Genomic DNA, 26555 nt, shown 5'->3' with positions numbered 1-26555 from the left:
CTAGAAAGAAAGAAATTTGCATTCCATTTTGTATGATATTTAAAGTGTTAAGTTTCAACAATTCTATGTTTTGTCCCACAACAACATGCTGTCCCATTGTTCGTATCCTCCCATTTGCCGGGGGCCTATTTGTGTCGTCGAGGTGATGATATAGCAACGTCGTATACTACCCTCCATTACCGGGAGTTCGAATGACCCAAATGAAGCAGATACAGTGCTAAAGAGGAACAGTGGGAAATGGAAACGTTTTTTTCCTCCGTAGGGCACGAGAATGGCACGCAATCGTCGAAAGGTGCCCTACGACAATAGACCGAACGGAGAAGTGGCATCGACCAACCGGGAACCTTCCAAGGGCAATCCTCTTTCAGGACTATCTGCAGTGATTACGAGACGACACAAGGGCTGCAACAACAGTGACAAAGAATCTCACGAACGGGGCGAGAAGTTTTCAGGCAGCGAGAGGCAACGAGGCAAAAGAAAAAAAAGAACGTTGGAGAATTCGTAATGGGAAAAGGAAGCAACACCGAAAGCGAAGAAGCGACGGAAGACAAATGAAGGGCCATTTTCACCGTCACATGTTGCTTAAACTCGGCATCTTCGCTGTTGACAATCGTGCACACTGCTTTTGAAGTAAAAAAAGCTCAGCCCTGTGGGTAGGTGGCGGTATCAAACACTTCCTTCTTTGGTACTCTCCAACTACTACTTGCCAATGATTCATTTAGCAGTGCAGTGACGGCACAACGATGAGGGTCGAAAGCTCTTCAGGGCAAGTGTGAAACGCGTATCGTGACGCTGGGGTGATGGGGACGGTGGGCTGGAAAGTGTTTCGATAAATAATAAACATCCTTGAGCTTCTGCTGACGTCCGTTAGGGTGCGTGTGGGGGGAAGGTGCGAAACAAGCACACCCTTCGAAAGGCCACCCCACACACACGGCGAGTGAGTGTTTTCGTCTATTTTTGGGAACCATAATAAGGAAACTCCCCCGATGACGGAGATTACTGCTCGAACAAGAAAAGTGGGCTTTTATATTCACCATCTTTCGTCCAATTGTCCCTTGGATCTGTGTGCAGCGAAAAATATAGAATATAGGACCCTCACATCACCTAACAGTTGACATTTCGCTAGAGCAGGGTCACTGGAAACAATAGTGAGATATCCTTTTTTTTCTTGCTTCCTTCCATCTTCCACTCTTCTGACATTACTGTCACTCACTCAAGTAGGTTAACAGCGCAATAGAAAATAGTGGCTATAGCCAGTATTGGACACGATGCGAATCCGATTTGTGGGCCACATATATTTGTGTCAAGGCGATGGAATTCGGAACAAAGCATTACCAGGTGCACACAAAACACGATAACAGTCTATTGTTTTCAAACTGGTATTCAATTTTCGCAATCGATTACTTTATTTTGAATAGAAAAAAACAATGTATTGACAAACGCCTGAAAGTATGCAATCGCTCAATTTTTAATCACTTATGATTGACTCCGTGGCTTTTGTCAATCAGCAGCCATGGAAGCCTCTAGGGGTTTGTCTTTACGCAGCGTAAAGTGCAGCACTTTACGCAGCGTAAAGTGTTTTGTTAAAGTTTTCAAAACAGCATTAAAAATTCATTTAAAAAAAACTTAACCGAAGATTATCCAATGCATATACATTGAATGCACATTTTGACAGATGTCAAAAAAAGTGAAGTGACACATGTATCCCTGATTGACAGGTGGCCCATTTACAAAACATATAATAAATATCCATCTCTCGCATTTTGCACACATATGCAATCAGTTATGCAGATGATCGAGTTATTCTAATTTGTCCTTCTTAAACCTCTTCCATGTCCTCCCAACATCGGCCACAGAACTGGATCATCTTCTGCAAGATTGATTGAACCAGGACTCTCATAATTTACCCAGAGGTGATCCTTTCGGTTGAAAGCTTCTCACAGCACGGTTCAACCGCCAGTGTGTTTCAATACGCACACAAACAAGAATAACTTACCTCCCGGAGGCAAATATGGTGGTATTTCAGAGGGGAATCCAATAACTTAATTAGAGCGTATATAACCCGAAAGACCATACCCTGATGTTGCTGTGTTGAGGTTGGAATACTCCTCCATGGCCTGGACGCGCAATTTCAACCTCCCCATGTGTCTGTTCGCCGAAAAACAGGAAGGCATCTCTTCAATGCTTCTTTTAGTGCTTTTCCCTTCCACATTACGGTCAATGCGACTGGTGGTCGTGTTAGTGTAGTAAAAGTAGCAGAAACTAGACACTAAAAGATACTGCTGGTGGGCGAAGTGTCAACGTATAGCGTTACAGCTATAATTGAATTATGCATGCAGGGTACAGCTGTGTGGGGGAGCAACGGCCCAGGATGCAGTGTTTTTCGGTGGCAGGTTGGATACGTAAAAGGGTTGAACTAGCATTAAGACCAAAATGAGGAGATTTGCATTTACTAACCTTTTCAAATAGACACACACACCCCCCGGCCATATCTCGCAAATGACTCTCTTGGCGTTCCATTCACGATGGCAGGTGATGGTGGTGTCGAACGGGTTCGAAGATACGGATTTCCCGATTGTGGAATGTGAAATTTAAGCACGAGCATTCGATTCCAAAGGCAAATCGGATCGGTTCGCAAACTGCAGTTCGGTCGGCATACTGCTGGCGGTTATTTGCACAGTGTGTTTGTCCAAGCTCTCGGACACATGAGCCTGAGGAACCTCAACAAAAAAGTGGTAGCCATCGGACAGTCGTAAAGAGGATAAAAATATAGATTTGATTTTATCCTGCTGACCTCCACGACTCCAATGGACCGGCTTAGACGTGTTGACCAATGAACGCAAAAGAGCTATGTGCATGTGAGAATATGTACAACCGCAAATTGGATTCCGGTGTGATACATAATATTGGAGGAAAGCCTTTCATTAGTACTTTTCTGTCCTCTTCGGGTAAAGCTTTATCAAGGGGAGTGGAGGTTTTCATATCTTCACGTCCTGTGTGCTAAATGTCGACCAGGAGGACTCCGATTTGCTACCTTTGTCCCCTTTCGAATTCGAGTGGGATAGTTAGACGCTCTTAAGCCTCATGTTACAATAGGCTTCTAATCATTATTTTTATGATGTTGTTAAAATGTCGAAAATGTCAATTATACTGCTTCAGGACCTTTTCGCAACTATGAACTCGCAACGATTTTGTACGGATTCCTAGCAATTGGAGCTAAACATTCTGAAGAAAAGTGGTTGATTCATGGCTTGAAGGGTTCTTGAATATGTTCACTGTAATTTTATCAAATTTTAATCCGAAAAACATTCTGTTACGGCTAATCCACACCCATGTATCGTATTAGTCATGGATGTTTGTGTTTGCACACTTTTGATGGCAAATTGATTCCAACGTTTGAAAGCGTATGAGCTGTGCGGGTATTTTATTGATTTACTTTCACTGCTGTTTACCTGACAAACGCCAGCCGAATCTCCCCCTCCAATATTTCTAGGGTAGCTCCAGTGACTAAGAATAACCCCCGAAAGGCTTCTTCCATTTCGTTTAATATCCCTCCCCGGTACATAAATATCGCCGTCAGCGGATTAGACATTCACACACCCCAAAAGAGAGACCGCTAGACATTGGCGAACAACTCGGGACCGCTTTAGACGCCGTTGCCTATCGAGAAAAAACGGCCAAAAATCCCTACAAATCTTCGTGCTAGCTTATCGGTACCGTCGCCATGACGGATTGCGCACGGTGGCATCGGAGACCTCGTTTGAGTGATGTGTTGGTTGGAGTGCATTTGCCACAGCAGTAGAAGAAGAAGTAGAAGCAAACACACACACACCCATACTGATAACGAACCATAAGCACACACCTTCTCAGTTGACTTACCTAAACCGGATGAAGGTTGCCAATCACCGCGCCCGGCTTCACACATCGCGACAATCGCAAATGCACCCGTGCGGCGACTTTCACGCTGATTAGGAGTGACGGAGACACCTTTACGAGAGACAGCTGCCAACGATCGACACACCGTATGCTATGTAGCACGTGTTCCTCTTATCACACGCCAGCCAAGAGCTCACACAGAAGCCATGCTGATAACAAACATAGTCACACATACAAACACACACACATACAAAGGGGGTTGGATAAAAATTCACACCATTTCCACAGACCGCAAAACCCAAACCGATGACACCCGGAACGGATGGGTCGGAAAAGGGCCTCAAAGGGGGGATATTTGCGTGGAAAGTGTACGACAGCCGCACACACAGTGAAGCGTATTATCACCAACACGGCGATGTGACGTTTACACACCGTGGAAAATTCTTCTGCAAAGGTGGCGTAGTAGGCGATGCGTTTGGGGATTGGTTAACGGCTTCCAAACAACTGACAGATTGTGGCTTTGCGGTTAAACTTGTGGCTACTACCACCCTTGCTTTTCTCCTTGCCAGAAGTTGGAATTCTGGGAAACGCAAAAGAGCCCTATTATCTCCAAAACGGAAAAACAGCTTCCCACCAGTTAAAAAAAAGGATAAAGAAAGAACGCAACGCGTCAGATGTTTTGCAGTTGAGAGCAATGGAGAATATATAATGCTCTTATTGTACACACACTGTTGACTTCGATGCAGATTAGTATACTTAAACTTGAAGCTTACGATAACGTTAAGGGCAACCTGAATTATCCAGTTGGTTTGGCACAACATCACCACTAACTATTGCTTCATGCTTCGAGATATTTCAACAACCAAAAAAAAAGAAAGAAAAAAACAGAATAAAAACCACAAAAATGACGTGCCAATGATGATTGCTAGGCAATGGGAGAAGGCGACACAGCAGCGTGTGGTGCAGCATGTTAACAATATTTACACTTGGCTGGGTAAGGATTTTCACCCGGTTCGAAATGAACACCCGAGGTCGGCATTTTCCATATTTTCCATCCACCGTCCTCCCCCTTGCTTTTACCCGTCTCTCGGTTTCGTTTTTTCCGGTACTTAAAAACTACCCCTTTTTTCGTTCCCACATACACCGACACCCACACACACACACACACTACATAGCCGGATTGACGCACCACAACACTTGGGGTAGGATTTTGTTCCTTGTTTTTTTCTTTCCTCCCAAAGGATTTTTCCGGTTGGATTACGTTTCACCTTCACTTTCACGTGTGTTTGTGCGTATGTCTGTTACTTTCACGTACACGCACACATACACCTTTATTTCCACGTTTGGTTTCGGAGTTGAGCCTTCCTTTACTCGCTTATCTTTTATCCTTCTTGTCTCACACACCCACATACCCACATGGTAGTAGGCTTTTCTTTTCATGCTCGATCAACCTCGAAAACGGTGTGCTCGCTACACAGTTTTCCCACACAATCAAACACACATACACACACACACACACGCTCCTTCTCTTTCTCTGCTGTCAGAAGAAGAGTGTACGCACACTTTCTCACACATTTGTGCTCTTTTACCATTCGCAACGGAGAGAGAATGGTCGGGAAAATTGGCCCCCTTTTTCGAACGGTGTGGAAAAAAAGGAAACGCGCATCCTTTTTCAAATGTTGAGCAGCTTCCAAAATTGTCACTTAGGTAATTCGTTGAAACTATGATTACACCTTTCCTATTTCACGTTTCCCATGGAGTTATGGTTGGTTTCACTAGGTATCAAGCTTTTGTTATTTGCATGTCTAAAAACGAATAAATCTTTGTAGTGGGGATTGACGGTTGAAGCAGGAATTTTTGTTATTATCTTGTGTGGTATCACACATTTTCCAGCAGCAGACGTTATATTAATTTTTCCTCCCTTTTATATAAACACAGCATGCCCCTTCCACAAAAAACTAATACAAACACACACGTTCACATTCCAGCACTCCACCACAGTTCCATGTTTAAACGTCCTGCGGCTGTTTGATTACGATTCTCGGGCGGCAGCAGCATCCTTTACGCTCTCGTCGCGTCATCAAAATCATGGCTTTTTGCTGTGGTTTTAGGAGTCACAGAATCCGTGTACATCTTCACAAGGAACAAAGCCAGCAGGCCGGCGGCCGCACACTGTGTGTGTGTGTGTGAGAATGTTTGAGGTTTAGAAGCAGCTTTTTGCTGCATGCGGTTCTTCCGGATCCGGATGGTATGGTCAGGCAGCGAAAGGGGGAAGCGAAACGCTGCCTAATGAAGTGGACGCTGTGCCTTTCCTTCTAAACCGTAGCGAACCGTTTCCGTTTCGCTTCAGTGATGTGGATACGCGTATATAACATCCTTTGTATGTGAGTGTGTGTTTGTGGGGGAATGCTGCACCGAGCAAAGTACTCGGGACACTCTACTAACAAACACTTTACCTTTCCGGGAAAAAGAAATCCGAACAACTCACCACCAAAAAAAGGGTTTGTTTGCACTGTTTTTCCTCGGATTGGTGAGACGTAATACGCGGTTTTTTAGTACCAAACACACATTATATTGTAAATGAAACGCGTGAACAATAAAATTGAATATTATATAGCACTTTGCACCGTTTTTATTTTTATTTGTTTGTTTGAAGCACCTCAAGATAGCAACTGTCAAAAGAAACACGCACCCTTGGGTACGCTGTAAGGATCCAAAGCAAGCGTTGAGTTGAGTGCGTTTTACTGTGCAGGTGTCTGTGTGTGTGTGCGCGCTGTGTTTTCCTTAACCCCCCACTCCCGTACGCACACGCACGATTTGCTTACCTATTCTATTTTCACTGACTCTGCTTATTATTCGCTTCTACTAGCGGCCACTGTTGAGAAAGGCGTACGTGTTTCACGCAAGGAACTGTGCGAAGATGACAACGACTTCACCGTACACACAGCAGCAACCTTGTACGCATGCACACCGAACACTAACACACACACGCACACACGTATAAACACGCGCGCGCCGTGTATTCACGTACGTAAGTCTAGCGCCTTTGACGCGAAGGACGAAAAACACGCGGAAAGTGATGAAGCTGTTGTCGCTGCTGCTGCTGCCGCTGCTGTCCGGATGTGTTACAGCGAGACAGGCAGCCAAACGGAAACGCACACAGTCAACAGAGGCAAGGAAATACGCGTGTCCCTCACCTTTTCCCCAACCTCCCCCGGGGGCGGTTTTCCCCCCAAAATCGGCCCAACAAGAACGAGAAACTACACGCGTCAACGCTAGACGGCAAAGCCTCGAAAGTGATGCAAGCCGCGGCTGTTGCGATTCGAACGTGAAAATGAATACTGAGAACACGACGCGCGCGGGAGGTCGCTTAGCTAATGTGTGGTGCTCGCGCCTGTCTGGCTTCGGCAACGGGATTTGTCAAAGGGGATGGTTTTTTAGAAGAGAGCGAGAACACCGGCGATGCGAGAGCAGTCACCAGTTGGCCATGAGCGTAAACGCACACCTGGCGAGAGCGAGAACGAATCACAGTGCGAGAAGCAACTTTAGCGAGAGGAGCAAAAAAGAGAGCAAGCGAGAGCGTTCGTATCTGGGGAAAATCGTATGCAAACGCTGTAGAGTACGTTTTTCCAGGAGAAAAGTTGATTTTTCATCGTGCGTGTGGTGTTCTGTTTACATAGCACACGAAAACGCACACTTAAAAGGAAACAATGTTACGAGTAAAGCATGGCTAGTGTTCCAAGCCAGTGATAGTTCCCGATTTTCCGGCTAAACAACCCCTAGAACAAAAATATTTGCCCCTGCATGTGATCGTGAAACAGATATCCAAATCATGCGTAAATAACAATGTGTTTTAGATTTTTTTTAAATTATTTGGAATAACATGTTTAAATTATGTCCTTATCTGACTTGCCCTTATCTGACGACCATACACGCTGTAGATAAAAAAAAAATCTAAAAATTTGAAAATTTCATAAGGCTTACCCCTTACGTTTTTTTCAGTAATTTTGCAAAATTTTAAAAATTGATTTATTTTAATGGCAATTGGTTGAAATAAGTTTCTTTTCACTTAAATAATGTTTTAAATTAAAAAAGAATAAAAAATAACAAAAAAAAAAATTTAAAAAATTTTCAACTCGAAAATTTCATAAGGCTTACCCCTTACGATTTTTTTTGGGAAATTTTGCAAAAAAAATTAAATTGATTTATTTTAATGCCAATTGGTTGCAATAAGTTTCTTTTCACTCAAATAATGTTTTAAATAAAAAAAAAAATAAAATAAAAAAATTAAAAAATTATAAAAATTTGAAAATTTCATAAGGCTCATTTTTGGACCAAGTTTTGCCTATAACTCGGTCGATATCCAACGGATAGCCAATCTTTAACTTGTGATCGATAGATGGCACCAATGGCTACATTTTCTTCTTGGACGGCCATGCCAAAATTAAATTAGCAAAATTTATAAATGTGATATATTTAAATGCGAATTTGTTGCAATAAGTTTCTTTTCACTCAAATAATGCTTTAAATTAAAAAAAGAATAAAAAATCAGAAAAAATTTTAAAAAACGTTTTCAACTCGAAAATTTCATAAGGCTTACCCCTTACGTTTTTTTTTGAGTAATTTTGCAAAATTTTATAAATTGATTTATTTTAATACCAATTGGTTGAAATAGGTTTCTTTTCACTCAAATAATGCTTTAAACTAAAAAAAGAATAAAAAATAAAGAAAAAATAAAAAAATATAAAAATTTTATAAGGCTATAGCCTTAGCATTGTTTTTTGGGAAATTTTTTTTTTTTTTAAAGTGAAAAAAGAGTCGCTAAAACTCCTCGTGAGTGAGTGAACGGATGAGTGAACGAAACTCGTTCAGTACAACGTTTCAACTCACAATCTCACTCTTACTCACTTTGCACATCTCTAACACGCTGTTTCAACTCATGCCATTACTGCGAAGGTTACTTCGAATTGTGATACTCGCTTTTCCCTCACACACACACACAAACACACCGTCGGCTAGAAATGAAAATGTTCGTACCTTATTTTTCTCCACTTACGGGGTGATGGAAAAATCGATACAAAACAAACACACCAGCATGCAACTGTTCATGCTTTTTTTCCATCATAGCATGAGAATGTTATGCTCATTTGTTCGCTCACCAACTGTGAGCATATTTTCAACGCTCTCTCGCTCTCTCTCCCGCTCTAGCATGCGGTTGGGAATGAGGGGAAAAAGCATTTTCACATATCCTGTTTTCCATTTCCTATACTTGCTCTCTTTCTATCTTTTTTCTGCTACTTTATCAGCATCAGCTTCAGGAATCTTATTTGTAAGCCATCGTTCAAGCATTCGGAAAAGTGTTATTGGGATGGAAATTGGGAAAATATAACGAAGGTATGTCTTTTATCATCCATACCAAGCGTTCCGTTTCGTAAGATTTCATTACTGTACCCAAAATAAATAACAGTTTTTTCTATAAAAAGCAATATATGAAGCATAAATAATATCCACAATGGACGCTATAGTATAACAATTATACATTCTTTTACTAATGCATTTTTTCCCCATTTGCAAACATACACACGCAGCTACACAAACTACAATCTCAGGAAAAGGTCGTTAAAATCAAATAACCCAAGAAAATGAAAATAAAATCCCACAAATGAGCAAGAGCCGTCCTCGTCCGCTCCAGTAAAAAGCACATCATAATAAATGCGTAAAGGAATGCGCTACTCGTCCCATTCCAAGGGACGCCGGGGAAAAACCTCCGTGTCCCGGTGGGTGACATGGTGACTCCGGGGAAAACGAACTGCACCTCCTTCCGGACCAATTATATTAGCATTAATTGATGTTATACTCCACAACTCATCCCATTTTAAGGTCCTTCCTTCGTTCGCTCGCTTCCTATCCAACTGCCTTGCCGACACTGACGTTCCGCGACTGCTTAAAGGTGTCAAGCCGGGACCGTAGCTAATTTGAATTTTAGAAATAATAATATCAGTCTGTGTCGTGACGGTACTATGGCATTCGAGACCGAAAATGAAGAATGACGCGATTGAAGCCGTATTGCATAAATATATCGCCGCGCTAACTTTCTCCGTCAGTCAGTGATAATTTAAACGCTCTGTTCCTTTTGAAAGCGCGTTTGCTTCGCTGCTAAATGAGGCTCATATAATTTAAATTTCCTTACAACTTTGTACGGATTTTTTCTTCCTTCTTTTGTTGTGTATCTTTAAACAAAAAAACGCGGCCTTATCTTGATCCAACCAACCATTCGGCGTTGTAATCCGCTCGCAGCGAGTTAATAGCCCGTGTCCTGCCTGATGAGACGACGGCGAGTCCTTCTCCGATTAACGATCAGCTGGGTCTCTCGATTTCCGCACTTGATTGCGCACCGTAACGTAATCCAACGATCCTGAAACGATGATAAAGCAGTCAGTAATATATTGATTGTTCAATCGAGAGCGCAACACAAACGTTACCTACAAACATGTCCACATCCAGAGGCATTTTTCGTTCGTCATTCCCCGGCGACTATCGGTGAAAAGGACGCGGCTGCCATCAAAAATCCATTCGCTTCATGTTTTGGTTTGTGGGCTTTTGTGTGCATTCATTGCCCATCAACGGGCAAGTGTGATGAGACAGCCGGTCAAATCGGCCCCCAAATATGATGATCTGTCTTCTCCATCGGAAGGTTCTTAACGTCAGTGGTGTATATCCTCATCATCAACTTTATGTGTCCGGTCGGTTCGTCCGGCACACTTCCACGGCACTGTTGTCTCGTTGAATGAATATTTCATTCGATTTTGATGCATATTTCGACTTTTCCTTCCGCGCCACCCGGAAGAAGGACGCGTCTTGGATGGAAGGGCGCATAAGAAGTATCATGGTTGGAAAATTATACGTTCAAGCTCTGTTCTCTTTTTTTTTTGTTTCTGTAATCATTCGCCTTCCATCGGAAGTTTCTACAGCTACACTCTCTGGAGTGGAGAGCCAGGGAGGATTTTTTGTAATGTAAACCAACCGATGGGAAAGGATGAAAGCAGCAAAGCAAAGGAAAATCGAAAGGTTTACGGAATTTTGATGGGTCAGATTTCCTCATTAATAGGAATAGGAAATATACAAAATTGTGGTTAGAAAACAACCAAAATCGTATACATTTTGTATTATGGAAACATGCTGTAACTACTTTAACTTAATGCTAATAATAATACTATTCACTTAATTTTTTTATACATCAATTTAAAATCACTTAAACAAATAACGGATCTATAATTAACTCGTTTTCTAAGAAGGGCATTCTAAAATGCATTCGCTGCAATGGTAATGTATCTTCAAGAAGTTCCCGGAACCGGTGGCCATAATTAAAATTTATTCCATTTCCCTCTAGAATCGCGTTACAAGCATCAGCTACCGACAATTCTCGGAACGAAAGGGAAAGCGAAAAGCTTCGGCGGTTGTGCTATAACCCCTTTTACGAGCGCTTTTCCACCTATTTTCCTTGCCATTTCCATCTTCCCGTCGCGTAAGCTAATCGTTTGAAGCATTTGAATAATGAAATATTCATTTTGCACTCCACAACTCCATTTTCTTAACCTCGCAGCGTCTAACATTATCTCGTACACACGACGAACACACCGTCGTCTCATCGTCGCACAAAAGGAAAACGAGGGAAGCTCATTTTTCATTTTCCATTCCACCGAGGGTAGCAGCAGCAGTGCCACGTAAAAGATAATTTTCTTTGACACTTTCATGCTCCGAAAATGGAAAACCATTTTACAAACCACTTTCCACTTGAGGGAGTCGAAGGAAAAAAGAAAAAACGGCGGCTTCATGTGGAAAAGCATGATTCAGAAATTAACTATGCAGTGTGAAGCATTTAACCGTTCTGCCATTGCATCGATGCTCGGCGTTTGGTTTTCCGGACAAAAATGCACTCCACACACACACACACACACACACACACACACACACACACACACTACACACTGGGTGGAATTTGCTACCATTTGCTTCGTTTTGCGCTTTCATACCGCATTGCAATTATTCTTCTTCAAGTGCCCTCGAGGATTATCCGAGCATGGCAGCGAAAGCGTAACATTTGTGGAGCAAGCTTCCTTCCCACTTTTTGAGCTATGATGGTGTGTAGTTTTGTTTGTTTGTTTTAACTCCGTTTGCATAAACTTGGTATATTTTGTTTGCTACATCTGTTTCCCGAGCACAGCATTGCTCTTCCCTTCATTAGCAGAAGAAGCTTTGATTTTAAATGCAGACCAGAGAGCTTTGTGTGTTCATAAGGAAGCATACCACTTCATTGTAGAGCGTTCTTAGTCGAAGTTTTTGTTTAAATTGTTTTACAAAAAACAACGCTGAATCGGTGGACGTGTTTGCTTGTTCGGTATTATTCTCATGACATATTCTGGAATTCCAGTGAATCGAGTTTGTCATTGTAACATTTCCTTTCAATCGTACAAAGTCAAACATCCTTCTAAAGTTTTAACGACCTGTTTTAAGGGCCTTCGAAAGGGAAAATATACGATTAAACAGCATTTAACTTTATTTCTCAGTCATTAAACTCCACTTTCGCATCCATAATAAGAGCACTGATTTTATGGTTCAATCCTGACAACGTTTCACTTTATTACGAGGATGGCGTTTTTGTTTTAGTCTTTGCTGCTACACTTAATTCTATCATTACGTTCGTTCGTTTCCCTCCGTTATGATTTCATTGCTTTTGTGTGATTTTTTTCATTGTAAATAAAAAAACGCATTATTAATCCCTTCATAACTGCTTTATAAATTAAAGTTAGGCAAGCAACGAAACCAAATCAAACTATGACGATAGCCATTATAATTTGTTTTGCCTGATTTGTACTGAATTTATTGAAATATTCGATTGTCTAAAGCGTGAGACCAGTTTGCTTTTGTAATGTTGATTTACGTATGCGGTGGTGGAAATTTGATACAAAATGTAAAATAAAATAATCGATTAAAACGTTTTTAATTAATTTGGAATGGAACTTTTTTACGAAATGGTTAAAAATAAAACCTTCTTTTCCTTTGCATTTCAACTGGACCCATCGAGTGTCGTATTGTTTTCTAACGAATCTATTAGCATCTACAATTCTTCTCCTCTTTAACTTTTTCTGCCCCTTTTGTTTTTCTATTAGTAAGGCCGCTTATGGTTCTTTCTTATCTTGAAATTTGGTCGATTAGTATTTTCATTACGACTAGCTTAAGCTATGGTAGGTTCGATCCTTACGTTACGCGGTCGTTCAATAAGTAAAAGCTATGCAAAACCTCATACAGCACTTTGTTTTCCAGAACAATATCAACTTTTAATACTTGAGACTTTAACTGTAAACATGTTTTGCTCACGCAGTGACCAACGAAGTTCACTCTACGTATGGCGAAGCTGTGGTTTTAGTGTATGTTTAGAAAGTATTCGCAAGATTATAAAATAACTTAATTCATATTTAATTCGGTGTTGTACAACTGCACTGAAAAAAAAATAACATTAGAGAAAACGAACACAACTAGAACGTATTAAGTAATCAAATGGCTGACGTATATAGAATTAATGTATAAGTAACAGAAAAATAAAACAGTGAAAAAAAAACCACACATTTGAAAGAGAAAATTGATAAACAAAATTAACCTTTGGTTAGAGAGAACTAATAGAAAAGAACTAAACAGAAATAATTAGTTGAAATAAAAGCAGTTTACAATATATTCCCACACATTATTCGAAGGACGAATAGCTGGGAAAAAGATGCAAATGAGATACAAATAGAAAACAGGTTTTAGTAGGTAAACTTGAACTCAAAACAAAAAAAAAACAATGTTGGAGTAATGAAATTAAATTCGCACAACGATTTTTGTTGCTTAAGTTTTTGGTATTGTATGTAAAGTAGATAAAATGTTTCAAATAAACAAAAACCTTTTAAAATATTGACATTAAAGACAACAATTCCCTATTATTGCTATACATAGGACGCTCATACAATAGCATTTTAAACTCTACAATCAATGGTATAATTCCAACGTTTAGTCTAGCAAAACGAGGACGCAGATATACAATGTAATTATCTACTAGGTTGGAAACAAAAAACAAAATTATTTACAATATGGACTGCACACGCGACACGTTAAAACGTTCGTCATAACTGAGGAATAAATATGTAAAACGATTTAAAAATATTGCCGCCTGTTTCACCTCCAAATAGCTGCAAACCTGACTTGAACTAAAACGAAAAACTTCATTGCTATCGAATCGGGTACAACGTATCATCATTACACCTTATCGCCATGCACTCGGAACCGATAGAGACAGGTGTAGTGAATATTGCCGTGGTTCGATTCGATGCGCAGTTCTACGATCTGAAATGGTTGCTTCCAGTCCTTGTTTTGCACCGGGAAGTACTGCACACTACTCCCCATCTTGTCCAGGTACTCGTAGCTGCCCAGCAGGACAGGTTCGGGATCGTTCAGTGCCACCAGACCCTGTGTGTTTTAAGACGAAGACAAAAAAGAGTTACAAACCAACATCATGTCGATGGTTCAAACTATTTCTCATTACGGATTACGACATGCAATTAGTTATGTGATGATCGGTGGAAAGTTTAAAATACGAACATACGTGTTTTTGAATTTGGATGCATGCCATTTTCAAACTAATACATCGAACAAACTAAGGGAGATCAACCGATACGAATGCTTTTTGCCCCGCTAAAATACTACCACGATACAGATATCCGTTGGAGACACGATAGAACCTACCCAAACAGTGAAGTGCTTCGGGGCTGAGCTAATTGATCCGTTCGATACAAGCAGTTTGGAAATATGCTCCAGCGTGAAGCCAGTCACGAAAATCTCGGTATTTAATTGTATGACTAGAAATAGAAGAGAAGAAATAAGCAACAGTGGAAGAGTTTATACTTGAACATGAAAATGAAGTTGAGCGAATGTATGAAAAAAAACTAAAACAAAAAGTTCATAACATAAAAACAAGGAAAACAAAAAAACTGAATTTAAATGCAGTTAAACTTGATGAGCTCATAAATAAGGAAAGCGATAGAAACAAAACAATGAACGGATAAAAACATAAACAAAAATAAACGAACACTTATCGAGCTATACGATAACTGAATGAAACAATAAGAAACAACTAATGCTAACGCTAACAAGATACAACACCACTCACCCAGATAGCCGGGGAATCCTTGGAACGCCCAACACTGGCCCGGTTCCATCGTGGGCGAAATGACCGTACGCGGTGTGTTGGACGGATACCATATCGGTATAATGCCGAAGATGCGAAACTCGGCCGAACTCGCCTGATAGCTTTCGGTGCACCGGGTCGACAGCACCTGACCGCCGGCAGATTCGAGCGCATAATCCACCATACCCGTCTTGTCGGCATCGTACACTATTAGCGCATCCCGTACGATACGCTTCACATCGTCCTCGGTGAGATTGGAGCTTGTAAGCTTGGGAGGAGCATCATCACCATCGGCGGATGTTTTACTCTCTGAGGTAACAGTTCTATGGCTGGTGGCGGAGGATTCCATTTCTTCCTTCAACCGAAACATCATTTCCATGCGCATCTGTTCGCTTATTTCCTGCATCAATCGAGCTGCTGCACGATTGATTTCTTCGCGCACGTCCACATTTACCTTCGCCTGAATCTCTTCTAATCGCTGCTCAAGATGGTCCCGTGCTACGAACAGTCCGTTAATCCACGCACGCAGATCAGCATCGGCGATGTCTTGCTTTACGTTAAGGCCTAAGATTGTGATGATGTTTTCGCGGATAACCTTATTCACTCCTTCGTATTTTTCCTCCCTTAACGCGTTCAAACGATTGTCAATATCGGCCAATAGTTTCTGGTACAGTTCATTACTCTCTAACCGGTAGGATTTCAATTGTTCTTCGAACTGTTTTTGATTTTGTTGCACCAGCACAAGCCGTTCCTCCCATTGCACACTGCTGCTCAACAGCTGCTCGCTAAATTGTGCTTTAATATCCTTCAACTCCTTCCGCAGATCGTCCACCAAAGCTTCTCGCTGGCGTTGTTCTTCGGCATCACGATCTTCGGACTGTGCGACACTGTTTGCAAGAATTCTTTGATCGATTAATACGCTCAGTTTATCAGACAATAATATGCGCCCCAAAATATCCTCTAGCTGAGATCCACTGATGGTGTAATGATTATGCTGCACCGTTATATGTTGCTCAACTAATCGCTGGATCTCGGCAATGTATTCCTTTGACAGCACAACGCTACCTCTTTCCGGGGTAGGGTCTTCGCTTTGCGACGATTCCTTAAATAGCCGGGGATAGTTGGTTTGCAGCGTTTGTTGAACTTTTTCCGCCACCTTATCAATGTCACTGTCTTTTAGATGGTAGTTGTATGATCTCAAACTTTCCTCGATTACTTGCGCCACGTGAACGGTAATTTCGGGAGTAATAATTTCCCTTACAGCCGATTCGGTGGACCTCTGCAACCGTTCCACTTCCACCTTGGAAGCGTACTTTTGTTCCATCACACCGTCAATGTACCCATCGATATAGCGCATCAGTTCTTCGAATTCTTCCTTGCTGAGGGTACGCTGCAGCGTGTTGCGAATGGTTTCACGCGATGGCGTATCTTTTCTACTACCATCACCAACATTCCAACTCCATGACCATGACCAGGGCCAGGAGATGGCCGGTAGCCATCCGAATGGTGACAGTGCTGTTAGGAACGACGATGCGGAAAGTACATTTGCGCGGAAGTTCAAATTCTTTTCGTTCATGTACTGGTAAATAGATTCAATATCCACTTCCGAATCCTTTAGATTTGATGGAAGAATGCGGGACAGCGATGAAAGTGCAAGTGTGGCACGAGACGATGCTGGTAAAACGATCGTTTGATCCTCGTCCGCTAACAGGTACGCTAAAATGAAAAATATGCATTATTTTCACATAATATTACAGGTATTTTTTTCTGAAAGGTGAAAGCAATAAAGATCAAACATACATGTCGCCCTCTAACCTTCTCTTATTCGTTAACATAAACGATTATTTTGTTATTTGCATGAATGACCAAAACGCTGTTGAAAATGTTCACAAAAAAACCGGTCAAAACAAACCAAACAAATCAGCAAACTTGTAACCCTGGTTGGTTTTTAGCAAACTTCACATTCAAGTTAAATTTCTTCATCCCAAAAACAACTATTCACACGAAAAAGTGAGAAAAACGAGAGAAGGATAGAGGACGGACATACATAAAAAAATCAAACAAAATACAAACAAAATTAAAACAAAAACAAAAATTAAGGAAACAAACTTCTGACAATCGTAAAAGGAAAGAAAAGTGTAAAAGAACACAAACAGACAAACAGAAAAGGCTATGCTTACCTGTCACTATTACAAGTTCCCTCACTTAAGAAGCTCGTTCAGCTCTGTCTGTGCGCAGACAACTTCAAATTTTGTCTTCGGAAACTGGGCATTCATTTCTTTACTGCCGTACGAAAAGGAAAACAACGCTAACGACGATCATTTGCTTTACCTCTGGACAACTGATACTGTCCATACGATCTTTATTTAACTCGCACAAATTTTACTGGCCTATTATCGTGTGACACGATGATAATTGACATGTTCTTAAGTAATGTAACTAACTAACCTCATGACAAAATCAGAAGCATTTGATGTAATGTGCAAAAACAATAAGATATGGGTCGAAAAATTAAGAAAAGGAAACATAAAACATTTCGTGCTGCATTTACAATTATTTGTGTGGTGAAAATTAAATTGATTAGAATTTATGTGTACTTTACTTTAATTAACGTAACGATTCTATCCTTTTCCTCTATCCATTCTCTTACGGAAACATTATGCTTATTTTAACAATTTGTTTTTCGTTTGCTTTTTACGCTTTAAATTTGTGTTCGGTGGTTGCAGATGGCAGGTGTGTATTAAAAACAAGAGATATTATAAAACGATTAAAAGCGATATCTAATCGCTTTAAAAGTATGCAAACATTCCAAACGAAAGAGAGATACGTTTCTATTGTCTTTACTTATTCGTGTGATAATAATAGTTGTGATGAATCCGTACGCTTCTAGACGGTTAAACTTTTGCCTGTATTAAAACTATGGCATTACGGGGATCGATCCTTCCCTAGCATGCTAATCGATTTATCAACTAATCTATAATTATTCATTAAGCCAAGAGCAAATTAAATGGCAAACAAGATAAAGGAGAGAAGAAGAAAAAAAAACGAAACACATGCTAACACTGTAGAGTAAGCAACTCCTCTACGGGCGCGGGGGGGCCATCTATTTAGGCACTTGCTTCTTCGGGCCCTCCTTCCCACAGCTGGCGAACGGCATCGGCCGAATTCTGTGACGCTAGCTTCAACTGTTCAAGATAGTGTCCGGTCAGATCGGATAAATCGATCCACCGATCGCCGACGTACTGCTTCACCGACTCAACATCGGGAAGCGGCACGTTTGGCATTTCCGGCATTTCGGGAAGGTTCGGAAGTTTGAATTCGGGCAGGTCTGGCAAAGCAGACGGAAGGTTTGCGCGAACCGCTTCCAGCGCAGAAGGATCTAGATAGAGCAGGGTACCTGTAGTGTGTGATGCGGGCGGGTAGAAAGAAGACCACGCGAAGGAAGTAAAGAGGGCGACAGAAAGAATTTGGTTAGAAAAAAATTTGACATTTCACAATAATCCGGCAAACTCATTATTAAAATTCGATGCGTGAGGAGTGAGATAAAAGAAAACTCGCTTCAAATGTTTTACGTAAGTTAACGTGCAGTTCACAAGACATAGGCACAAGTCATGTCCACTGATGTTTAATGAAAACTGCAGTCTCATATGGGAGAGAAGTTGTAGATTACTTACCTCCAATAAGTAACAATGGTAATAGCAGCAGCAGGAACATTAGGAAGCGACGCTTTCGTTGTCCACCCTGCTGTTGTTCGGTATTAGCTGACGCCGTTTGTAATAACCAAGTGTCCAAAAACAGTACAGAAGATATGAACAGATAAATGCGCTTGAATAGGTTCACGAAGAAGGACGTCACATAACCGCTAACGCGCGCAAAAAAGCCTAAAAACGAAACCCCATTTCATGAAGCAATCGAACCATATTTTCCATTGGACAATAAATTCTTCACACAAACCTCGTTCATCCTCAATGCGTGTGTAGTACATGTGCTGTTCCTCCCGGCGACGAAACACGTTGCGCACGGAATCGACGCACGTAAAGCAGAACGTAACGATCGACAGGAAGAAACGGCTGACGATCGAACGATGCTCGATCGTGACGCGCTGTTGCTGCCGATGGATACTCTTGCTCTGCGACAGTTCGTCCGTCTCGTCGTTTGAATCGTACGGATTCGATCGGATCAGCCGCGACCGGGCCGAAGTGTAGCGCTCGCGTATAAACGCTTCCTGCTCGGGATTGCGCTGGATCATCGTTTGCACCCGTTCGGCGTGCTTGTTCAGACTCGGCCGGGACATGTTCGGCATCGCAACCAGCCCCGGTGCTACCTCGCGCCGGTGCGGCGACAGCTCCGAGTACGTGTAGTCCGTCTTCGGGTACTTGTTCCAGTACTCGCCCGCCTCCAGATACTCTTTGTAGGCCGCATGTTGCTGCAATTCATCCGGCGTAAGAATTACCTTTGCCGAGCTCAACTTTTGGGCGGCATTCTTCGGTGTGCTCGTGCGAATGACGGCGGCAGCAGTACCGGTGGACGATTTGGTGCTTCGCGTCGCCGTTGTGGCGGTGCTCAAAGACTTCTGCGTGTCGGTATCTTTCTTTGGCGATGTCGAAAGGGTTTCCTTCCCGGTGGTGCCATTATCTTTCTCGTTTGCATTTGCACTGGTTTGCGTGACGGTTCGTGTGCTAATTTTTTCCTTGCCACCGTCGAGAATGACGGTCGTCTGTTGGGTAGTTGTCGTCGTTGTTGTGGTATTAACGGACGATTGCGTCAGCTGGCTCATGGTTTTGGAGAGCTGTGCGTTTGCTGCCACGACGGTTGCTGCCTGCCGTGCACGGTCCGGCGATATATCCTCGGACGAATAATCGGACGTTACGTTGCGGGCGGTGCGCACGGTGGTGGCCCGTCCTTGAGCGGCCGCAGCAACTGACTTCTGGACGGCGGGTGATGCTTCCTCCTCGATCATACCGACCGTAGGCGTTTTGCGTACTTTACGTCCAGGCGACGTCTCCGACCCGTTTAGCTCACGATCGGAGCTAACGCGCAGATTCATGCTAGGAGTCTTGGAACGTGACCGTCGCCGGGTATCTATTACATCGCCGATATTCTGTGGTTGAGACATGGTGATCGTGTCTGATGCTGTGTTGCTGTTTATTTCCACTATGTGAACGCCAAAGGTGTTTATTTTGCTTCTTCTATTTGGCCTTGGATGTCATCTAAAAAAAAGAGATAAGAAAGAAGATACAATAAAGATAAACGCGTATAAACTATTTCTTCATGCACATCAAACATAGATAAACAAAGTGACACGCACGATCGCGTTTCTACACAGCCAGCATAGCAACCCATGACCGTTGATACCGTAGCCAACAGCAATAACACTCACACATGCGCAAAAATGTTGAAACAGAGGTAGGCGATTGAACACGCACTCATGTTCATCGATCGTCCTACTCGATCTTTCCGTTTTGCACCTCATTCGTGCAAACTAGAAATACTATAGCATATTGACATTGAAATCCAATAGCCCGCCCTTTTTGGTGATTTCAAAACGTTAAAAATCTCCCCCTTCAAAACTAACTCGCACCAAAGTAGGCGATGTGTAATTAACACTTCACATGCTTCGCGCCATTCATGCCCGGCAATGTATACGTTAAATATAAACAAACTTACACTTTATTCATGCTTAAACAAGGCTGGTACGATGTGGTGAGCGGTACAATTCCATTATGAAATTCATGACAAATTGAAATTTTTGTGGAAAGATAATTCAAACTCTCGATCATATGATGGTTCTTCAAATTCGTTTCATGATTTAAAAACCTCTACCTGGTTCACATCGTTTTACTCATATTACGCCCGTCTACAGCAAACAGGGGGAAAGATGAGGTTTTTTTCGTGCGAATAAAAATACAGCTGCAGTTTAAAGAGACCTGCACGGCTTCGAACACTCTGTAGGATGCAGCATATACATCATTATTCTCATGTTTATTGTGTATTCTTTCGCTTCAGCGCACCGAATGAGGTTTGCTTGCTTGCGTAGTCGAATGGGCGCGCATGGGACGCATCTGTTAAAAATAGGTTCCCCGTAAACAAGTGCGTCACCACCGTCAGCATCGGGTGTATGCTGTACAGAATGTTAAATGTTTCTTGAGTGCGTGTTGGTGTGGAACAGGCCGGGACCAGGTTTCTTCCACTTCTGCTCTTAATCCGATGCCGTGTGTTGGCTGAGTGACGATTGCTTTCATTTAAAGCGCACGCCGTTGGTCGTGCGAGATCACGGTTCGACAACGTATTGGCGGCGGCGGTTGGAGATTTTTGAATTTTTGATTATTCGCTCATTCGCGTTCTATGCTCGATGCTGCCCCACCCAGCTCGATTTCTCGGCCGTGACGGGCCGGGGGGTAAAAGAATGTTTGCACCGCACTGCACCGTGAAGAAGCCGGATTAGGGTGTTCGATGAAGCGGTCCATGCGTACGAGAGCATGCTAGCCAATTGAATAATGCGTCTGTAGTGGTTATCTTGCGAGGTTGATGATAAAACGCCAAGCTCTTGAAGTTTAGAAAAAAACCGTATCAATCATCATTTGAGCTCGAAAAGAGATGAGCGTGCGTGCGCGCTTTTCGGACCAATCTCGTCGCGATCAATCGTCGCGAAACCACCAATTATGCTTCTTGGTAGTCCACTTCAGAACCATTTGAGGCATGTGAGCCGAAAGCAATAGGGCTGAAATCAAGATGCGGGTAAAAATAAACAAACTCACTTGAGCCCTACATCATACGATCTCTCTTTTCCTGCGGCATGAAACTGGAGATGCTCGCTTTCATCACCACAGCCCACGGCCAAAGCCTAAAGTCAATGCTTTTCGTTCCTCCGAACAATTTCGTCGCGGGAAGAAAAGCAAGCCATGCAGTACAAACAAAATCGTAACGAAGCAGCGGTAGCACCTACTGCATGGGGACGCGTTACCCCAGCGTTCGCGTCATCCCGCACGAACCGCGTCAGCGATGAAACTCTCGATTTTCGATATAATCCTACACAATACCGACGATTCTCGAATGCACGTACCTGCAGTGAAGTTTCAATGATGTTTTGGAACTATTTCTACCACGAAATAAACTATTTTAACAAGATATTTTAATCCATTTTCTGCTACCCGTGCGACGCACACATGAAACGAACAAAACTACCGTTCCGGATGGGATTGTTCACATCCGAACCTGTCAAAAGGGTGTATTGAAAACCATCACTAGGCAACGGCAGAGCTCGTAGCCTCATTGACGAAGGTCAATGTCACTTCTTCAATTGCTCTTTGTATTATTGTATTTTACCTGTAATTAAAATTCAACAGAAAGTGCGAAATTAAAATACAATGCTCTTTTGTCAATCATGACAAGGAACTTACATTTAAACATGAATAAAAATGACTTTCTGTCCCGTGTAAGAGCCCTGCCTTGACGAATGCTGTCTAATGACCCAAGCAACATTTTTCTATCAATTGGACATGTTCGAATTTCGAATAATTATCCTGATTAAATTTTGCTCACATATTACGACTAAATACCGTAATAATTAATCATAAATAAAGTTTGGTCATGTCCGTTTAGATGTTAGGAATTGCTATTCAATATTATCTCTTTAGCAACTTATACCGTGGTTTGTGTTAGAAAGAAATTTAAAACATTTCGGTGCACTCATTATCTCATCCTTATCGAACTGCAACAATTATCAGTAATGTTTGGTAGATCTTCTAATCTTTATTCCCTCATAATTACAAATCCATTTGCTACGGAACGAAAATAAATAAATGTGGATGTAGATTATTCGCGTTGCTTCTTTCTGATGTCTTGCGCGTTCGTATGGTATCGCACCTGGGTAGTAGGACTGGGTGTAGGAGGGGGCCTCAATAATGCATTTCGAATCGAAAACTAAAGCTACTACATTGCTAATTGCAAATTAATCTAAAATCGAACCGTTCGACAGGGGCAGGAGTAGTTTTTGGTTTGATTTTTGCACCGTAGGATCTATGCACCGACAAGTAGAGGAGAGCGCTGTTGTACACGCAATACTGCTGCTTGCCGTTGCTGTCGGTGGTCGTTTTGTTTAAGTAACCGATTAATGTTGAATTTAACATTTTGTTTAAGATGAAGCTGCTAGTTTGTTGCTTTTGCTGTTGTTTTTTTTGGTATCGAAATACTTTCATTTCTGCTATCAACACACCGTTACGCTAGTTCCTTGTAGTTTTTATCCACATCCATTCTCTTTTTTGTGTGTCTGTGCGCCGTCAAATAAAACCGTTAGCACTGGGAAGTCCTTTGCCTGTGCCGTATGCTTTACTTGCTATGCAGAGCAGCCGTCTCCAGACCGGGAGCGTCCTTCTTAGCAATACCGGACAGTAGCTTCTTGATTTCGGCAATCGCTTTGCCCGGATTCAAACCCTTCGGACACGTTCGGGTGCAGTTCATGATCGTATGGCACCGGTACACACTGAACGGATCCTTTAGCTTGTCCAAACGGGCGGCAGTGCTTTCGTCACGCGAATCGATAATCCAACGGTAGGCCTGCATCAGCACCGCTGGTCCAAGGTACTTATCACCGTTCCACCAGTAGGACGGACAGGACGTGGAACAACACGCACACAGAATGCATTCATACAGACCGTCCAGCTTGGCGCGATCGTCCACCGACTGAAGGTACTGGGCATCACCCTTCTTTTCGGAGCTTTCGTTCCTGCAAAGATTGACGATGGATGAGTTAGGTCAGTTACTAGGCCATCATCATCAGCTGACGCTGATAAGAGGACAGGGGCACGGCTGGCTAGCAACAGACATACTTGCGCTGTAACCAAGGCTGAATCGAACGGTATTGGTTGTAAAAGTTGTTCATGTCCGGTACCAAATCCTTTACCACGTACATATGCGGTAGAGGGTAGATCTTGGTCGGTTTATCCAAGTTGTCTGCATCGATTTTGCTGATACAGGCCAGCGTATTGGTGCCACCGATGTTCATGGCACAGGAACCGCAGATGCCTTCACGGCACGATCGTCGGAACGTCAGCGTTGGGTCCATCTCGTTCTTGATCTTAATCAACGCATCTAGCACCATCGGCCCGCAAGCACTCAGGTCGACCTCATACGTCTGTTGAAAATGGTAGAAATACGATATTGAAAATCCAGCCTTAACTCTGCCATTGCATAACATTTTTATGCGTTTATCTGTTGCTCACCTGATTGTACGGTTTCTGTTCGGGCTGATCCGGATTCCAGCGGTAAATCTGGAACTTTTTAACTTTCTTAGCTGCAGCATTATTGGCAGCCGCGAGGTGAATGTTTCTGATCTAAAACGAAGCAAAAAAAAAAAAAGAATCACACGATCCGTTAAACGATATCACAGTAAACCACGCTGGAAACCAATTCCAGTGCTAACTTGTTCGCGTTGGCCTTGTTGACCTACATGGTGCGTTGCGTGAACGAATGGAAGAGGGGGAAAGGCCAACAATTCAATTGGCGTACCAGGCAATAAAATTTACTGAATTAATTTGCGTCACACTCGTTCGGTGGCCGCGTGCCGATCGTGATAATTCGCCGCTCAAATTGGGCAAGGAGGAGGGGAAAGCAAAAAAAAACGAAACAGGTTCGGCGCACTCCAGATTCCACGCGAGCTGTAATCAATTGGTGTTGGGACGTGTTGACCCGTGACCACCTTTCACCAGCAGCCATGACTTCTCCAAGAGTTTCCCGTTGGCGCCAATCCAAGGAAGCGATAAGAAGGGTGACCAAGGTGGTGATTTACGATGAAAAGGGATCGATAGATTGGTGACCTAGCAAATCGGTTCCACGGTTCTATCAAAACATTTCAGAATTTATTTTCATACGCTTCGTGCGTTAGAAATTATCACATTTTGCACGGCATACGTTATATAATGGCACACTAATTTAACACGAGACAATGTTGGGGTGTTTTGGTACGTGCGTCAGCATCCGGACTTATCCCACGGCTTATGGTACGTTTGATAAATCCATCAGCTGGACTGTTCTGGAAGGAAAATTCGCAAACAAAACCGACCACGCCATGGAACCGTTACGGGTTGAAGCATTACCTGGCCAAACGTGCCACGGCAGGCTAGCAGAAACTTGAGATCCGCAGCAATTACGGCCATCGTTTAGCTGCCAGGGGTTTTTCGCGAACGCGCACTAGAAAACACACACGGAGCGGGGTTCGAAGCGTTCGAAGATTGTTTTGTTTCGACGGGCGACAAAATCGCGATTTTCGGCTGGCACGAAGGTCCTGGCAGATTTGTGTTGCCCAAATTTGTGAAATAAGAGGCCAAAAAAAAGTGCAACAAATCAAGAAACGTTTTTTTGTTTTCGTTAAAAGATTGACCAAAGTTTGACATTGGTTTCGTTAAGCCAGTTTGACGCTAGTTTCGTTGAATGGAAAATAGTTTTGACGAGTTCGTTAAAAGAAAGTGCTTTTTAAATCTTTCGTTAAAACCATTTGTTCGTTGTTTACTCGTTCAGTTGTAATGTGTAATGTAATGTAGATGTGTAGATTCGAAAATTCATTTAAAATCATACTGAAATAATCCTTTTGAAAAAAGAAAATATTTGAAAATACTTTATTATTTTTTCATGGGGCATTCAAATTTGCCGCTTCTTCATACAGCACACATGCACAACGAACTCAACGACATCATCCCCCAGTAAATTGTGTTATTTTAAAGCGAATTTGTTGAAATAAGTTTCTTTTCACTCAAATAATGCTTTAAAAGAAGAAAAGGATAAAAAATAAAAAAAATAAAAAAAATATTTTCAACTCGAAAATTTCATAAGGCTTACCCCTTGCTATTTTTTTGAGCAATTTGGCAAAATTTAAAAATTTGTTTTATTTTAATGCGAAATTGTTGCAATAAGTTCCTTTTCACTCAAACAATGCTATAATTAAAAAAAGAATAAAAATCATAAAAAAAATTTCAAAAAATTTTTAACTCGAAAAAATCTTAAGGCTTACCCCTTACGTTTTTTTTGGGAAATTTTGCAAAAAAATTTAAATTGATTTATTTTAATGCCAATTGGTTGCAATAAGTTTCTTTTCACTCAAATAATGTTTTAAACAAAAAAAAGAATAAAATATTATAAAAAAATTGACAAATTATAAAAATTTGAAAATTTCATTAGGCTCATTTTTTCACCAAGTTTTGCCTATAACTCGGTCGGTATCCAACGGATCGCCAATCTTTAACCTGTGGTCGATAGCTGGCACCAATGGCTACATTTTCTTCTTGTACGGCCATGCTCTCAGATGTCTGTGTCGGAAGTTATTCGAGGAACCAAGTTCCTTACCCTGTTTGAGAAAATGTAAAATTTTCCTCATTTTTGAACAATTTAGCAAAATCTATAAATGTGATATATTTTGATGGGAATTTGTTGCAATAAGTTTCTTTTCACTCAAATAATGCTTTAA

General features: G+C 41.9%; 3 protein-coding genes across 7 annotated transcripts in view; all 3 read right to left on the bottom strand.

Moving 5' to 3' along the window:
- Positions 1-7227, bottom strand: part of LOC125771304 (alpha-protein kinase 1-like) — a 64140-nt gene extending 56913 nt beyond the window's left edge. For 2 of the 4 annotated variants that reach the window (XM_049441813.1, XM_049441814.1), the window contains exon 1: positions 6702-7048. The gene's annotated coding sequence lies outside the window, so the exon portion shown is untranslated. Of the gene's footprint in view, positions 1-6701; positions 7049-7073 lie in introns of those variants that run through there. The other 2 variants (XM_049441815.1, XM_049441816.1) reach the window with 2 other exon arrangements.
- Positions 7228-13602: 6375 nt separating this feature from the next.
- On the bottom strand, positions 13603-22316 carry LOC125771276 (klaroid protein). 2 transcript variants are annotated; one of them, XM_049441735.1, is made up of 6 exons: positions 22161-22316; positions 19052-20307; positions 18772-18978; positions 15080-16813; positions 14656-14768; positions 13603-14379 (listed from the first exon to the last, which is right to left on the bottom strand). In XM_049441735.1, the coding sequence occupies exons 2-6, from the start codon at positions 20211-20213 to the stop codon at positions 14170-14172; spliced, it is 3426 nt and encodes a 1141-aa protein (XP_049297692.1). In that variant the 5' UTR covers positions 20214-20307; positions 22161-22316; the 3' UTR covers positions 13603-14169. The 2 variants fall into 2 exon arrangements, with proteins under 2 accessions (XP_049297692.1, XP_049297693.1); XM_049441736.1 differs by lacking the exon at positions 14656-14768 and having other exon boundaries at positions 14188-14379.
- A 508-nt stretch (positions 22317-22824) lies between these two features.
- LOC125771334 (succinate dehydrogenase [ubiquinone] iron-sulfur subunit, mitochondrial) lies at positions 22825-25456 on the bottom strand. Its single transcript, XM_049441872.1, has 4 exons — positions 25192-25456; positions 24319-24429; positions 23926-24230; positions 22825-23822 (listed from the first exon to the last, which is right to left on the bottom strand). Exons 1-4 carry the CDS (start codon positions 25249-25251, stop codon positions 23426-23428), a joined length of 873 nt encoding a protein of 290 aa, XP_049297829.1. The 5' UTR covers positions 25252-25456; the 3' UTR covers positions 22825-23425.
- Between the last annotated feature and the right edge of the window lie 1099 nt (positions 25457-26555).

The sequence above is a fragment of the Anopheles funestus genome, chromosome 3RL (assembly GCF_943734845.2).
Source record: "Anopheles funestus chromosome 3RL, idAnoFuneDA-416_04, whole genome shotgun sequence".
NCBI lineage: Eukaryota > Metazoa > Arthropoda > Insecta > Diptera > Culicidae > Anopheles > Anopheles funestus.
Note: the sequence above shows the minus strand (reverse complement) of the source record. Positions and strands in the feature narration are given on the sequence as shown.

Excerpts from the sequence above, each read along its gene's own strand:
- LOC125771276 (XM_049441735.1), bottom strand. The coding sequence starts at position 20,213 with ATGTCTCAACCACAGAATATCGGCGATGTAATAGATACCCGGCGACGG. Across the intron at positions 18,979-19,051 it reads ACGCATTGAGGATGAACGAG|GCTTTTTTGCGCGCGTTAGC; the intron begins GTTTGTGTGAAG and ends TTTCGTTTTTAG. Across the intron at positions 14,380-14,655 it reads CGAAGCACTTCACTGTTTGG|GGTCTGGTGGCACTGAACGA; the intron begins GTAGGTTCTATC and ends TAAAACACACAG.
- LOC125771334 (XM_049441872.1), bottom strand. The coding sequence starts at position 25,251 with ATGGCCGTAATTGCTGCGGATCTCAAGTTTCTGCTAGCCTGCCGTGGC. Across the intron at positions 24,430-25,191 it reads GCCGTGGCACGTTTGGCCAG|ATCAGAAACATTCACCTCGC; the intron begins GTAATGCTTCAA and ends GCTTCGTTTTAG. Across the intron at positions 24,231-24,318 it reads AACAGAAACCGTACAATCAG|ACGTATGAGGTCGACCTGAG; the intron begins GTGAGCAACAGA and ends CATTTTCAACAG.